The sequence below is a fragment of the Hermetia illucens genome, chromosome 1 (genome assembly GCF_905115235.1).
Source record: "Hermetia illucens chromosome 1, iHerIll2.2.curated.20191125, whole genome shotgun sequence".
Classification (NCBI taxonomy): Eukaryota; Metazoa; Arthropoda; class Insecta; order Diptera; family Stratiomyidae; genus Hermetia; species Hermetia illucens.
Window position 1 is genome coordinate 49,546,685 of NC_051849.1, and position 17,392 is coordinate 49,564,076.

General features: G+C 41.2%; 1 protein-coding gene across 1 annotated transcript; it reads left to right on the forward strand.

Annotated features, from left to right (window-relative positions):
• The first annotated feature begins 682 nt into the window (after positions 1 to 682).
• LOC119661736 (odorant receptor 56a-like) lies at positions 683 to 11,877 on the forward strand. The gene is made up of 9 exons (XM_038071202.1): positions 683 to 1,204; positions 4,324 to 4,441; positions 10,316 to 10,533; positions 10,603 to 10,815; positions 10,902 to 11,026; positions 11,079 to 11,178; positions 11,232 to 11,330; positions 11,501 to 11,653; positions 11,712 to 11,877. The coding sequence occupies exons 1-9, from the start codon at positions 1,022 to 1,024 to the stop codon at positions 11,763 to 11,765; spliced, it is 1,263 nt and encodes a 420-aa protein (XP_037927130.1). The 5' UTR covers positions 683 to 1,021; the 3' UTR covers positions 11,766 to 11,877.
• The last annotated feature ends 5,515 nt before the right edge of the window (positions 11,878 to 17,392 follow it).

Genomic DNA, 17,392 nt, shown 5'->3' on the forward strand with positions numbered 1-17,392 from the left:
AGAGCTAGCTTCAGACAAAATGTTGTATGTAAAGGTTCGAACTATTCCGAGCTATAAGTCTTCTGGTGAGGTTAGTGGACGGTAAACTTTTCATCTAACAAACTGAAAACATATTACATTCAATGAGCTCAATCCGCTAAAGATGGAATGTATGCCACCCATCAACGTAATCGACTACACCACAAACAACAGATATCCAGTAACATATTATAATGGTCTCAAGCAAGATAAAACCTTTGGACACGACGGTGTATCTGCAAATTGACTTCATTCAGTCATTTTGAATCCAGAGGCCGGAAGAAACAACTTGACGTTTTAATAATAGCTAAAATGAAAATCAGCTCGAGATCTCGACTTGTCATCACTTAGAAAGTAGTGTCTTCGAATGCATTCAGACTGTGCAACTGAATCGGCTAAAAGTAGTAGTTTCCCTTTATGCAATATTAAATCAATGATAACACAACGGGGTAATGATTATCAACCATCTATTCCGTTTAGTCGATATATTGCAATTATAAATCATCACCTGCTATTAAAAACTTAAGTGTCCAATCAATATAATATATGCGTTACCTAATCGTCCTTAAAGGAGATGAGTTAACTATTCACTGTGTAGCTTGTGCATAATCTAAGCAAAATTTAAAGTAGTCTTAGAGAAAATTTATAGATTGATTGCAGTTTATATAGTTAACCAGGTCCAAACGGTTCAACATTTCAACGTAGTATTGTCAATATCTCGAAGATACTTGGGGATGGAAATTTTGCTTCAAAATAAATTGACAAGTGTTTAGTCTCCAGTATTTAATATTCAATTAAATTCAAGTAGATTCTTGGTTAGATTTTTTGAGAATTTAATTTTATTTTTATACGAGTGCATACATTTAGTCAGCTCATTCTTTCATTGATTGTGAACATTCTTCCTTATTTAGATACAACGTCATCTTAATCCCCTCTGGAGAGTGACCATAAACCTATCTCTTATTTATCGTTGGCCAAAAACAACAATCGAGTAAAAGGAAAAATGGGAATTTTAAACGATTTTGCTTTAGATTCTGAAGTGTTCGACAATCCTCTTATCAAGTGGCAACTCCATGCATTAAAATACATGGGATTTATCTATTCACGAACTGATTGTTGGCAGTTGTTCCATTTGCTTCGCGGGGTTTTAGTGTCTTTTTCATTATTTGTGCTCGTTTGCGCCCAGGTAAGTGAGGAGTTCCCTTTGCAGATTTCATTATTTCAATCATCAATCATCTCAATTCAAACAATATACCATATGCACCGAAAGATATGTTTTATTCCAAATAAATCAAAATGAAATCAAGTACTACATTTGAATCTTCTTGTTGTTCAGCCTTTGTCCCGTTCACAAGCGGGGTCGGCCCGTCATGGTCCGTTTCGCCATTTGGTTCTATCCAATGCTTGATCTGTATGTAAACGCGAGGTGTATCAAGCCACCTTTGTTTCGACCGGCCTTTTGGTCGCTTACCATCGGCTTCGATGTTCAGATCAATCTTGGCGAGTGAATTCTCGTTAGCATGAATTACGTGACCATACACGATAAGCGCAATCATATCATCTCGAATGTGACGCATCATCTTTGTATTCATTACTGCAAAACGCCGTTCGTTGTCTCTTATAGGCGGCCAACACTCAGAACTATGTCGTAGAGCATACCAGATGAGTGAAATAATAAAAACTTGTTGTTTCTTTTTCGTTGGTGTGGATATTTATTCTTGCAAATTCCGATATTTCGGGAACCATTTGTTCCCTTCATCAGTGCTAACAACTTGCAAGTGGTTCCCGAAATATCGGTATTTGCAAGAATAAATATCCACACCAACGAAAAATAAACAACAAGTTTTTATTATTTCATTTAATTAATCGTTGGAAACACCGCATAATTTCACTCAGATACCAGATAAGTTCACGTCGCACATGGTCAACGATTTCTTAAGATGGGTTATGCTCCTCATCGTGTTTCTCCATGAGCAACTGCGCAGCGTGTATTGCGTCAGTAGTTCCGCAGTTCTTGGCCAACCCGGCTTAATTCACGGTTATTTCAACGATTTCGCGAATACGGTTGTCAAGAATGCATTCAACCATCAAGATGGTATGGAAAAATAATCGGATCGGATGATAATTTGAACATTCTGCTGGATTACCGTTATTCTCCATATTTGAACTGTAGTTCTTTCTTGCCAGTCAGATGGTGTTCTATTTTCTTCAATAAACCGACTAGAGAATTCACTGAGCCACAGTGTTGGGACCCCCCTCCGCTGTTGCTTTCCTCGATTTCATTCTCCTTATTGTTTCCTCGACTTCAGTTGTGCTGACATGAAGGTCCAGGAGGTTTAACGTGAGTACCTACCATGTAGGCACAATCCCACGGCCCCTCTTCGGACACGGATTAATTTAGACACCACAATCATAGCCCCGTCATAACTGGCACAGCGTTGCTGGTTTATATTAAGTGCAGTTGCAGCATTCATACCAGTGGATGCAAGGCCTACTTAACAGCTCCCTCCAAGTTGTACAGCGCAACTGCACGCTTGAGCTCCAAGGAGCTCTGTCCGCTATGTAGGCATCACCGCAATCACCACGAAACTCCCACAAGGGGGCCAACCGCAAACAACCGGGCGGAGAGCAAATCCTTCAGGAATTCTCCTGGAAAATATGCTCTCAGAAAGTCACCCCGATTCCCACGGTAACAGATAACCTCCGGTGAGGCTTCGTAGCAAGAGCCACTTCAGATGAGTCCCTTGCAGACTCGGGTTTGATCACCCTGCTCGAGTATGTGGAGACGGCACAAGTTGCGCTGACAGGTGGAACTGCTCCTAATGCCGGCAATGATTATAGAAGTGGCGCATATACAAATTCTTCAGTTGAAACCTGCTCTAAATATTTCTCGCCATCTATCAGTCGCAGCTCTACGGTCGGTAAGCAAAATACCGTTTTTGTCATTAACGCAACAGAAGTGTTCGATATCCTGTGTCCGCTTTGTAGCCACCTCGAGTGTCCAGTTTATCGTAAAGATTTCTGTAATGGATCGCTCGGGGAACAGCGATCGCTTTCTTTGCTTCCAGGTTTGCATTCTTGCTAATTGGCCAGCGTTTTATCGTCGAGAAACTTGTGGTAGAGGCGTTTTCTGTCACGCACCTTCATTTCAACATCGTCATTCCGAAGCGAAGTATCTCGGTTGATGTACCACTTACTTGATTTGGTGACCCCTAGGGCTGCAGAGGACGCTTTGTGGATCGTGTCTTTAATTTGGTTTCACGATTCTTTCACATTCGCATTGGTTGATAATCGCGCAGGCACTTTGCAGGTTGTTGCATCGAAAAATTGCCAGAAGTCATCTTTCTCGGCATGTGGTGCGTACACCGTGAAGAATTGAATAGTGTGATCACCCTCACCATTATGGTGAGCTTCATCAGCCGATCATCTAATTTTTCGACTTCTTTAATGACATCACGGAAACCCTCTGAGATGGCAATGCCAAAACCGTATTGAGTTTATGGACTACCAAAATAGAGAAGTTTATAGCCATTTTTACCACGTTCGCGTTTAATATCGCAGCTTTTGACACCAGACCATCGAGTTTTTTTGTAGAGCGCAGATATCAATGCCCCTTTTCCGAAGGGCTTTTCCGAGTTCCTCGGTCTTTCCAGTAAGGGTGCCAATATTTAGCATACGTAGACGTATTTGTGTTGTTCGGACTAACTAATTTATATCCTGACGCATGTATCAAGAACCCTTGCCATTTCTCAACAGAACCAGAACCCGTTCTGGTCGACTGAGGCTCTGAGGCTTGTTATCCGATAATGTTGTTTCTAACGACATTGGATGCATTTTCTTGGTCGGCCTGCCGGCGTACTAAGAGAGATCAGGTAGAATTTAGCATAGTGAAATTACTCCAACTATACGTTATTCACCTCTTTCGCTGATCTCAGCATTTTATTTTTGTTTTACTGAGGATAGTACAAAGAACGTTGCCTGAAACCCTCCTCCTTTACCTGGGCTTGGGACCATAATGCTATGTTAACAGTATAGCGGAGTTAGGTACTACATTTGAATAATTCTATATAAATATTAATTTACTATAAACAAAAAAATATTCATTATGATATGACTCGTTTATGGAAAGTGCCAGCCACTGGTGGTGTGGATGAGTACATAGTAGAGATAAAGTGCGAAACTCGTGGAGAGGGAGGAAGCTGAAGTACATTGCCACGAAGTGAAAAGGATGGCACTTTCATTTGAATATTCCTCATTAACTTATTGCTACAACTGTTCTAAAACTTTAAAAATTATTACTACTAGGCTCGAAGTATTTGGCTCCAATCGGATGATTTGGCTAAGCTGAGCCCTGCTTTAGGCGCTAGCATAGTTTACATCAATATTTCTGCCAGAATTATTCCGTTTTATTACTATGGAAAAAGTAAGTACACCAAATGACGCAAACACAATCAGAAGTTAAAAGATCCACTTGCTTCCTTTCTCTGAAAAAAATCTAAAAATAACATATAACTCAAATTTCAATTCAAAATTAGTGGAAAGCTTCAGTTATGATGCTTGGGGGCGCAATTATTCCATTTGCGCATAATTAGAAAGTCAATAATATTCAATGGTGGTGTGAACTGGTTGCATATAACTTAAATGTTTTCAAATAAAATAAAAGCAATTTTTTTCTTTAAATTTAAATTTTAAAAATTTGAAAATTTTAAATTTAAATTTCAAATGATTTATTTAAAGTAATTATCATCTGACTCTGGTCTGACCTTTGCCTCTTTTAGGCAAGAGAGAGAGAGCTTTTGCCACATTTTCCGCCAAATGAGGCTTTCTTCTCCATACCTTCTAGGTCGGTCAATAACACTTATAGGTGCCTTTGCAAGAAACCCACACATGAGACACTCAAAGCATCTCTTCAAGTTTCTAAACCGACAGACGACACATCCAATACAATTTACATTTTGCCCCTGCTGGTAGTCGATTCCTCTAGGTTTTTCAGTTTAAACTACCTCATTTAGGTCCTTGAACAGAATGGAAATATCATGCTTTTAAGCATTCACCGAAACATCCCCCTCAAGCAAATATTTTGCATTTTTATGGGTAGGGGCCTCGTTTTTATCGGAGCTTTTCAGCTTTAGCATCATGTCTTCTTTTAGCTGCTCCCGATCTTGCTAATGCTGCTCACCTTTCACTTTTCTTGGAATGTCTGCATAAGGCATACTACCCTCCACATTTCCTATCCTTTATTCGCCTTTACCGCCTTACCAGATTTTTACTTCCTATCGCTGAGGGAGCGACATACCTTTCCGTTTTTTAAGAGCCTGTTGGTTTGCTTGGATGTTTGTTCTTTTTCTTTCTTGTACTTGTCCGCGGCGGTGCTTGTCGATTTTACCATGATCTTCATTCCTTGATTCACATTCTAAAGTAAACGAGAAATTGACATCGCTGTTCCACATTCAGGATACATATACCCTGCCCTGCTGATCCTTACATTAAAAATTCTTACTCCATGCTCCAAAAATTAAGAACCATTTTCGGGCGAATTACTGGAAGCTGCTACGCATGCTAGAGGCAGGTGATTCGTACTTTGGTGTTCAGCAAGACATAGAGGCGAAATTTGAGGCGATAGAAACCCTGGTTGAATGGAATCGGGTCAAAAACTAAACAGAATCATGGCTTACAAAATAAACCCGTTCTAGCCTGTCGACAATGTTGAGAATCCCACAATATCCACTTTTGCCACTCTTTGGTGGTTTCACTAAAGAATGGAACCAATTCATAGATTTCTTCAAAGCGATGATAAGCAATAACCAGGCTTTAGTGAGCAATGCACTATTTGCGTCGATACTTGCAGTAAGAAGCAATATATGCTGTGCTGCACCTCTAATTGTCTAATAATGACCACGAATTTGCGCACTTACCCTATGATCTCCTCCTTATACATTTCATGAAGGTCGGGTCATTATTCGCTTCAGAAATTATGTCCTCAACAACAGTCTTTGAAGTTGTTTTTACATGAAATTCAGTTCTGCTGGAGCGAGCCGGGATGCGACACGTCTCATACGAAAAATTTCCACCACAATGCGCTAAACGACCTCATATGCAATGCCAAGGCTAGTGCGATGATTTTCTAGCACTTTTTTTACGTTTTCCGCAGTTTGACGTGGAACTGGGAAAATCATCTACCACTGCACCAGTTTTAAGCAGAACCAGCCCCCCCCCCCCCAAAAGCTTTTGGCAACATTTCCAGTGTATCAGCAGACGAAATTTCGTAAGCAACACAAAATTTCAAAGAAATTCTTGGCTCAACAAAACTATTCATATCAAAACGCGACAAAAGGTAAAAAGTGGTCTGATGTAAACAGACGCCAGGCAGATACTAATGATGATGATTTCGCGCTTGCGAAGCTCGCTGTGCCTCCAGTGCCGTTCCATTAAGCGAGAGCGTCTAGCCGCGACCGTCGTGGTGACGTTATTTGTTCCCCCAAAAGTAGCTCGCTACGACCCATATCTATCTGATGTATCTATCCGTGGAAAAAAGTGTTGAATGAAAATTCGGCGCAAAGTGCTTCTGGAAGAGACGAAATCATTAACATGATTCTAAATTCAGGGAAATCCAACTCGAAACTTCCTGCTACAAGTAATTGAGTTCAATAGTAGTATTTTCAACACGCCATGACAGTTAAACGCCATTAAACCCATTCCCGGGTTGAGTAACCTGAACTATGGGACTTTCCTCCTGCTTGAAGAGTCTACCTCTACCTTCGTCTGCTCAGCCCCTTAAAGGAAACTTTTTTATTATTGTAAAGAATGCTAATTATGCATACTGTGCCTGCCGGTAGGGGGTAGAAAGGGAAGGTTTCTCAACAAGCCCAGAGTTTTCTTGATGGCCCGGTCTAGAACGTTCAATGAAAAAAAGGGATAATAGTCGGGTCCGCATAATTTCCCAAGGCAGAGCCATTAAATGCCTAGAATACAAGACAGGAGACTCGGTCCTGTCATTAATCCAATGGAAAATACGGTATCCCGACGAAATTAATAAGACTGACTAGGCTGACCCTGACCAATTGTGCGAGGCCAGATAAAAGCAGCAGGATCACTCTCAAGACCATTCGACATCAACAACGGTCTACGACAAGGGGATGCGCTATCATGCGTCCTCTTTAACCTGGCCCTGGAGAAAGTAATCCGTGATGCTGAGGTAAATGCAAGAGGTACGATCCTCTTCAAGTCCACCCAACAACTGGCCCATGCTGACGATATCGACATCATGGAAAGAACCACCCCAGACGTACAAACTGCCTTCATCCAGATCGAGCAGGCGGCGCGCGATCTTGGGCTGCACATCAATGAGGGCAAGACAAAATATATGGTGGCAACGTCAGCACCGAAGACCAATCAACAACAACATCAAACCGCACTGGTCAAACATGAAGAAGAATAAGGATAGGAGAATACAACTTTGAGACCGTTGACAATTTCACCTATCTAGGGTCGAAAATCACAACCGATAACAGCGATGATGATGAAATCCGCGCACGGTTGTTGTCAACCAACAGAGCCTATTTCAGCTTACAAAGACTGTTCCGCTCGAAACGTCTCACCATAGGGTCAAACCTCTTACTGTACAAGACTATGATCTTGCCAGTCCTCATGTATTCCTCGGAAACTTGGGTTCTTAGCAAGAAAAATTGCGAACTCTTGGCCGCGTTCGAGAGAAGAATAGTCCGAAGAATTTTTGGCCCCCTGCATGAGGATGGATGATTCCGTAGCCTACACAATGACGAAATCCATGAGCGATACCATGACCGTCCGGTTGTGGATAAAATCCGGCTCAATATGTTACGGTGGGCGGTCACTTAATCCGTATGGATGAGGATGATCCCACCCGGAAAGTCTATAAGGGCAACATCTATGGTAGAAAAAGAAGACGAGGCAGACCCTGCCTAAGGTGGAGCGATGGCGTGGGTCAGGATGCCAGACAGCTTTTAGGGATATCGAATTGGTGGACCTCGGCGCAAAACCGGGATGTCTGGAATTCCTTATTAAGGCAGGCCTAGACCGGATACCGGTTGTTGCGCCCTTGATGATGATGATGATGAAAATACAACCTCCCTATCTAACACATCTACGGTACAATAGAATTCTAAGCCGCACTTATAAGTTTATTTGATTTGGAAGATTGTTTTAAAGGACAGACCGTATACTAACACGAATGAGGGGACAAGGATATGTATTACTGTATACATCACCCAAATAAATTCTTTTTGCATATAGAACAGATGTTTCACATGATGAATATGCTGATTATGTTGGTTCAAGAATACGTTCTGACAAGAATTTCGTTCTCTCAATAAGAATACTAAGCCAGCTTACCAAGGATGAAGGAAATATGTTCCTTATTACGTCTCGGAAACTGAACAAAGATATTTTCGTTGGTTGAACTGCATGAAATAATGTAAAAGACAATTATCGCTACGCTAGTATTGCGGTAGAATCCAACGATGGGTGACACATTCAAATTTCCAAAATACAATTCAATTGAGTGTCTTAGCAAGCAATAGATATTGTCAAATGCTCCTGGGATCTACGATTCTTGGCAGTGGTTTCAACCAATGACGATAGCAATGAAAATACTAATGCGGAAGCTTTGGGTTTCAGAAGTTAGTTAGGACGCCTTCCAAAAGTGAATTTGGTACAATGGAGGGTATGGAGACGAGCTGGATCTAGTATCTATCTATTATTCGAAAATGTACCGATGCTAACTGCATAGTTTTTATGATGCATCGCAATCAATGTGTGCCGCGTTCACATATAGCATGATAAAAGATAGTTGCGGAAAGGCGTCTAAAGCGCTGCTGTGTACGAAGGCTTGTGTGCAGTCTTTGAGAAGGAAGTTCACCCTTCCGAAGTCTCAGTTGATGGTTACGAACTGAAGATTTCTTGTGAGAGCGACTTAATGATAGTTTAGGATCAAAAGACGCTGGGTAGGCATGTTAGCGAGCATTTAGCCCAGTTAAACATGCTTAGTGGATATGCCTGGGCTTTTTTTGTATTGCGTAGTATACTACACAAGTGGAATATCCAAAAGCTCTTATACTACTGCTCTGAAAGAATACGTTTGCGTTTTCATTTGGATTGTGACCAAGACTGCGCATATGAAACTGTACGTAGTAAGCAATTTCTCTACCTCTATCCTGGCAGTATTCAAGAGCATCACTGAAGAAAAAGCTCTTTGTTCCAAGATCTGTAACGTTCACGATCTTAACTCTGTGGGAATAAGCAATCGATTAAACAAGGAGATTCAGAAGTCAATCGATAGAACCTAGCTATATCCAACTAACTAATAAAAAACACTTATTCGTGCATGGACTTCAGAATATCTACATCAATTACAAGCCAGATCAGTGTGGACTGACACGACTCCTTAACATAATGGTTGGATAGCTGATTGCTCTTCGTTTCCGAAGGGTCGTTCCACTAAATGATGGAGAGTTCCAACCGTCAACGTCCATCAGTAAGGCTACCAGGAGAAACCAGTTGGTGTGGCGATGGGAACGGTTGCTGGGCCTATTGAAAAAGCAAATTGAGGCTGATACGAGTGGTAGTATGATGAAGCGTCCAAAGAAAATCCAAGTGGCACTGTATATGTGAGAATGAGCGTTGCTAAACCTGACAATCCTGTTCCTGTAGTTCAGGATAACATTCGCGTAGAACATATCTAAAAACAAGGATTAAATATGGAGAACTCATATCGAAAACCATTTTGAAAACCTGGACCGAGCTTGGACCGAGCTAGGGTTATTTGAAATAGCTTAAGGTTGAAGTGTCTAGGAAAAATATCGACGCTGTTACGACAGAAGTTCATACTATGGAGTGGAGAAGTAATCAGAATAACAGCTTTACTTCACCCTTCCTGACAATCGCGAAGATCGGTTACACGGTCTCCCGAATGAAATGCCAGCGTTCATTCAGGGCAGTAGGCATTATTAAATCATACTACGACCATTTCCCTTGTGATTATTGTTGTATTTATCAATTGTTATCGGTGAAGCAATCGCAGGTACGGTATTAAGGTATTCACAAATGATGGATAACGTCAACACGGAGAATGAATGCCGTTTTTGGAACAATTTTAAAAAAATTACATCTTCTTCTGGATTTTCCTCAATATACGTATATGAAAATTACTATTAAATCTTTTCAAGCAGGTGGATTTTTAAAATTTTTGATTGTATTGCTGCAAGATACACGTATCTTTTTCCGACAATCGAGAATATGGACTAAAATTTTTGAATTTCAGTATTTAATGAATTGCTAACAAAGGCTCACATGGGAGTGAAAAAAGTTTTGACGACGAATTTACCAACCGAGACTCATATTTTCAATAGTTACAGAAGATATATCACTACAATAGATTATATAATAACGCCACCATTTGCAATGTCGCTGATATTCGTTTCTTTCGAAGGACTGTATTTTATAATGTATCAATTGGAGGACTGGTCGCTGCAGGAACAAGTATATGGATATCAAATATGGTCTAATTTTCTCCAATATTAACTGCTAAATGAATCATTCCTCCCGTAGGCTGGAAATGCGACAATACCACTAGCGCATTTATTCGATTTGTATCCTACAAGGACTCTGAGTGATAGTTTCTTTTTTAGTTTCATCGTGCCTTTCTATATGGCATCAATTGGAATAACGTGTTTCTTTGCTTGGCCCACATTCCATGCAGCTTTAATGCGATACATTTCCTTTCGTTTAGATGTGATCAATTACAAGCTCGAAAATATGTCGGTATGTATATTTTTACACTTTTAACACCTTTTTTTCATACTTTTAAAATAAGCAATTTCAAACAAAACAATCCTTAATATTTTCAGGAATATGCAGATAACTTAATAGAGAGATTGAAACCTACCCAAAAAAGCCAACTTGCGCAGCATCGACCCAAATTTTTGAACCACATCTTTATCACTTGCGTGAAGGACATAGCCGAAGTTAAACTGTACTCCATGCATTCTAATAAGGAGGACATAATTTGCAACTTTTTATTTTAGCTTCACTAGCAAATATGAATACGTTTCAAATGTGGCAGTTTTCATAGAATCTTCAACAATAAGTGCATTACTATGCGTCCAATTATATCTTATATCAATGGTGAAAAGGGTCGGAAACTTCAAGCTTAAATTATTTACTTAGATCCTTTTCAGGATTTCTCTGCCGCATTCGGAATATATGGGGTTTGGATTTTCGCAACGGCTGGAATACTTTGGCTTTATTATTGGCATGCCAACGAAATATCACACAAGGTAGAAATCTAATTATAAAAAAGACATCTTTTGTTGTTTCCTAGTGGGAAACAATGTAATGGTCCAAAAGAATAAGTGTAAGATAGTTGGATAACTCACCAAAGTATTCAACTTATCAAACTCTGCAAAATGTTAAATTATTTTGATTTAATTCTTTTTCTTTCTTTCAGAGTAACCAAATAACCAATGCCTTATATTCATTCAATTGGTATGAAGTACCGCTTTCTCTGCAAAAGGATGTGGCCATATTTATGGGCGCTTCAATGAAACCAATAATAATGAAGAGTGGATTTATTCATATGAACACAAACTCTTTTGTGACGGTAGTTAATTATTTTATTTGTTGGTTGTTTCTCAGAAGATTATTTCATTAATTTTTAGATACTAAAAACTTCATACAGTTACTTCACGCTGCTTGGAAATGTCGCGGAATGAAGGGATGATCATTGAATTATTGGCACTGAACAACCGGTCCGTATTCTAATATGCAAATATAATATATTCTGAAATTTGTTACACCTACTAATAAAGTTCTTATAACTTGCAATCACGCTAGAAAACGAAGCTATTTATTATACAATTCGTTGTCACCCCACTTAAACCATTCTTTTTCGAACTAATAGTGGCCAAGATGGCTACCATTTGATATAAAATCTTTTCAAAGCAAAACAAAAGCATCATTTCCACTTAATTGATGATGATGATGATATTAAAAAATTCCCGTTTTCCTTGCCATCAGCTATATTTTTGTTAACGAAAACTTTGCTCCCAATATCACTAAATCAAGGAACGGTTATAAATCTGCCTTTTCCATTCTATCTAAGGATTTGACGAGGACCCAACTGAACCAGTCATTCATAAGTTTTGCCTACGATGGCCTGCCATTAGAATATTCCCTTCCGATACAATACTGCATACCTCAAGATATCTGCGAACTAAGTAGTTGATCAAAGAAACTCTATATTAAAAGATGCAAACATCTTGCAGAATTGACGGCTACCAATGAGCGATAGTGAATCCAGATAGACCCAGAGGAGTCGACTCCCCAGTTGACGAAAGAATACGTCGATTGCGTTTGTGAGTAATAATGTTCTCTTGTCTAGGTATGCCGCAAGTTCTTATAGACACCTTGATATTGCTTTAGATGAGTTATAATAATTTTGTTGTTGAATCGGCTTCACATTAGTACATGAAGCAGCGTCTAATTCTCAAGGAATTTATTTTTTATTGTTGACAGTCAGCCTAGAATGCCCTTCCATGATTCCCAAGAATTCAATTTTGTGATCCTTACTTTTCGAGGATGAAGCAGAGACAATACACGATAACCCATTTCCCCCGTCGTTATGTAGGTTACGGAATCCTCCACCCTCATATAGGGGGCCAACAATTCTTCGGAGGATTCCTCTTTCAAACGGGGCCAAGAGTTGGCAGTTTTTCTTATTGAAAACCCAGGTCTCCGAGGAATACATGAGAACTGGCAAGATCATTGTCTTTTACAGTTTGACCCCCTTTTAACGCAGGTGTCCCTCTTTAACGAGTCGCTCACGATATGAGAAGTAACGTCCTCAAGGTGCCCAAACCAGCCAGCCCCTGGTCGGGTAGTTCCATTGAACTGATATTAGTAGATCGGGTCACCCAAAGTGAGCGCTGATCCGGCCGTGGATTCCAGGGTCAGCTGCGCATTGGTCAGGGGAATTGGGGTAGGGACTTTGTCATCGAGGATACACCTGTTTCTAGATAAGCCGGCCCGCTCTCTTGCCAACGATGTGCTGGTGAGACTTCCATGGCGAACAAAAATAATAAAATTGACAAAATTGATGAAATAGAAAGGAAAGAAGAGGAATTTACTACATTTCGGCGCCCCGCTCATCGCAGTGCCCTATAAAAAAGGCAGGAAGCGATGGAACGCCCATAGAAACACGAGGTTACGCACGCCAAATAAAGAGGTAGTTTCGCAAAGTAATACGGCTGACGGAACGAGAACGACAATCCCAGTACCCACCAGTATTCCTCTCTTGAAAAAAAAACCACGGGAAAATCACTTAAACTCAGCAGTGTGTGGCTTCAGACATAAACCATGTGCGAGTAAAGTCAACTGTCTTGCTAGAGCTGAAAAGGTAAAACCTATTAGGAAGTGCGCTGTGTTCCTCCAGAAAAACGTCATCGAAGGAAGGGCAAAAGTAATTCAGCTGGATGAACTTCTGGATCGCATTTCTTTCTATAGGCGGACGTGGACCGCAGCGCGAAAAAGCAGACACAACCATGCTTCCCCCTGAGAATATCGCATTCGCCAAACGAATCGCAGAAAATCCTTTAGAAAAGAACTGGAGAAAATGGAAAGAGTAAGACACGTTTGAAGGAGACTTATCCAAGTAGTCTTCCGGGTATAAAAAAATGAAAGCAAAAAAAGGACGAAAGGGAACTACACGCAATAAGAAAACCGTCTGCCCAAAGTCAAAGCGGTTACAAATACCGGTTCATCAGGGGAAAAGATGAGGAAACGAAGAAAAACTAAACCGTCGTCTCTGCTCATTGAACCGACAGAGGGCAAGACATTTGTAGAAGTTCTCAGCGAGATTCGCTATAAGATCAACCCCAAAGGCAGTGGAGTAGAAGTGCCTTCCATACGGAAAACGAAAGGTGGTAGAGCCCTCACTGAATTAGGCCCGAAAAAAACCAACAAGGTTATATTCTAGAAAGCGGTTGAGAAGGAGGGATACTGACTACTGGGAGAGAAGGCTCTGGTTTCTAATTCAGAGGCTATGTGGTAAAACTGGAGATGCCCGGATAGATATCAACTTTGCGAATTCTCGAAGCTAAAACCTCACTGCGGTATAAGTAGCCTAGCGATACGTGTTACAGGTGCTTAGACTAACGGTACACGTCTTCAACATGCTCTGACAAGAGAACAGCATGCCGTAGATGCGGTTAAGCAGGTCACAAAACGAAAACTTGCACTAGAAAAGGAAATAGCGTTTTCTGCACGGATCATGGCACGTCTGATGTGAGATTTCCCTACACTACTGGCTCTGGGTGTCCAGTCTTCAAGCCGTGAATGGAAAACGCTAGGATGCGGCTAACGTAATTTGCATCCTACATTTTAGCATGCACCGGAGTCCAATCGGTCACGAGCTGCTAGTGCAGTTTAGTGCAGAGATAAAAGCTGATCTAATAGTAATTAGTCCGGATAGCCGAGTGGTTAGAACACAAGGCTATCACACAGCGGGTCGCGGTTCAGATCTCACTGGTGGCAGTGGAATTTGTATCGTGATTTGACGTCGGATACCAGTCGACTCAGCTGTGAATGAATACCTGAGTCAAGTCAGGGTAATAATCTCGGGCAAGCGCAATGCTGACCACATTGCCTCCTACATTGTGCTGTAGTGTACCATTACGGTCTTAAATAAAGCGCTCTAACACACTTCAAGGCCCTGATCCAACATGGATTGTTGGGCCAACGATTATTATTATAAAAGTAATTAACAAACAATACAGGAACCCAGCTTCATGGGATCTCGACTTATCGGATACTACTACCATCAGGGTTCGGAACGAGACCCAACTTCGGGTTCTTGTCGGCATTCGGTGTTAAAGGATAACGTTTCTAGCGTTTATCTAATACCGAGAGAGACCACGCCAGACTTCCGACGCAGGCTCGATGATCTGGCAAACGCGTTTCGGACACGAGGACTGATCCTCGTAGGGGCCACTTTAATACAAGGACTGTTGAATGGGGCTTACCTCACTCAGACTACAGATGGATAAGAATTTAGGAAATGACGGCAAAAACCGGGCTTGTAGTTCTAAGCACCGGCTCTTCGCCAACGTTTCGGTGTCCAGACTGTGAAGGAAGCGTCCGTTACATAACCCTAACTACGTCAGAATAGCCGGCGTCGGAGGTGGACGGACGACGAGCTGTAAAGCTTTCATGAAGGAGTGCCATAAGCCCTACCGTTTGATAAAATATTTAAACGCCCGAGAGAAAACATGCGCCACAATAGTAGAGTACAGATCAACTAAAAGTAGACTCCGCAGCGCAATAAACAAAAGCAAAGCTCCCTGCTGGCAAGACCGACGAGGTAAATGGGAATCTGTAGGGACATGGTTACAAACTTGCCACTTAAAAAATCGGATCTCTGCAAAAACTCTGCATATATAATACCCACTAGATGGACCGTATTATACGGGCATTATTCCGTAGACTTCCGGTAAGGGTTGATGGCAATGGTCAGCCAACAGGACTGCCCGCTTTTCACCATGAAAAAGTTTAAAGAAACAGTTCTCACTATGAAAAATGAAGTAAACAAACTGGTATTCCACCATCAGCCAGATGTACAACGATGCATTCAATGCTTGCCAGAAAAAGAGCATTTTTCCTTGCCGTTGGCTGGATGCGAGACTCGCGCCGATTAACAAAGTAAAAGGAGGAGCTGCCATCTGCATACCGTTGTGTAGGATTGGCACTGTCCAGATAGTGCTCGAAAAGCTTATCAGGTGTAGACTCGTTGAAGCCGTACGCGCTCCTTTACTTATCCCCAAAGCAGTTCGGTTTTAGCACAGAGAGATCCACGTTGGATGCTGTTGTGATGGTTGTGGATGCTATTCATCGAGCTTAAACACAAACTACACTCATGTAGAGGAGAATTAGAACTTTGAAATGGTGTATGAATTAGGGGTTCTAGGAACTGGAAAAATAATCGAAAAGTGGAGGAGTCTTTTGAAACGAGAGTTCTGAGAAAAGGAACTTAATGTTTGATCGTTCGTGTCGCGGAGAATTAGACCTTTCAAATGGTGTATGGGTTAGGGGCTCTAGGTGCTGGGAAATTGGTCAGCGCCGATCTGTATGAATAGTGCTGATTATAACGTATAATGCCCGAAATGCCTTTAATTTCGTAAGATGGATAGATATGATATGGACACTATCAAGTTCATTCCATGTGCCGAACTACCACTTACGGATATCAAGGAATTATCTTAGAAATGCCTCCCTGAGACGCTACACGACTAGCCAAAGATGAAAATCACGCCAGGATAAGGATCCACCCTAGAGTAGGGCTTTTGGAGTGCTTCATGCTATAGTCGGCTAAGACTTGACATACGGTATATAAACGATCATAGGCGCCTTGTCCAAATGCAGAGACTAGGAGCTTTGCGGACGGTGTCTACCTATCGCACTGTCTCATACCGGCGGTGATGGTAATCACAGAAATGATACTCGTTGCTGTCCTTGCTTTCTACAAGCGCAAGGGAGAAGAGAAATGAATGGTGATCCTTTTGGCAAAATGAGCCAAGCGGCAGATGGACTGCGCAGTTCGTCGGTAGTTTAGATCAATGGCTGAATCAAAAGCATGGTAAGATTGCCCAGCTTCTTTGTGGACACGGATGTTTTTAGTCTTACCTGCACAAGATTGCAAAAGTATGATCCGATGGAGGGACAGATGGCAAGGCAAGAAGTAGACTTCAAGACTGCCTATTGTAACGACAAATAAGATTGGCGATGATAAAAAGACGATCCTGAGTGATCGGCGACGACCAAGAGGAGGGAGTTATCCTAAAAAACGAAAAAGATACGGAAATTAATCATGAAGTTCCGCCTGCAAATACTGAAGCTCCATCGAAGTGATTCGTCGACACGTGCTTGTACGGCTGTATGCAAGCTAAACCTGATATTTGAAAATAAAACAAACTACAGCTAGTCCGCGCGCGTGGAGTCATAAAACTCCGGGCCCGACAGCCGCGATCGAAAAGGACAGATCACATCCTCAATCGATGTTTCCCTGCCTCAGATGTATTGTGAGACGCGGCTTTTGAGGTTCTCATCCTGTCTTGACATCCTCAAGTCATTACGTTAGAGAATGTCCCTTAAAAAAAGAGAATTTTGCAGGACTAGAGAGGAGGAGGGTGCAAGGAGGTCCTCAAATCAAAAAGAATTAGCTGAAATTCATTCTCTTTATAACAAAAACCAGGAGGATAATATAATAAAATAAGAAAGTAGATAAAAATTCATTAAAAAAAATATGAAATAAATTCGAGAATAAAAGAAAAGGAAAAAAGATTAATAA

Coding starts and splice junctions, on each gene's coding strand:
- LOC119661736 (XM_038071202.1), top strand. CDS start 1,022: ATGGGAATTTTAAACGATTTTGCTTTAGATTCTGAAGTGTTCGACAAT. Junction 4,442..10,315: donor GTTTTATTACTATGGAAAAA/GTAAGTACACCA, acceptor TTTGAATTTCAG/TATTTAATGAATTGCTAACA. Junction 10,816..10,901: donor ACAAGCTCGAAAATATGTCG/GTATGTATATTT, acceptor TAATATTTTCAG/GAATATGCAGATAACTTAAT.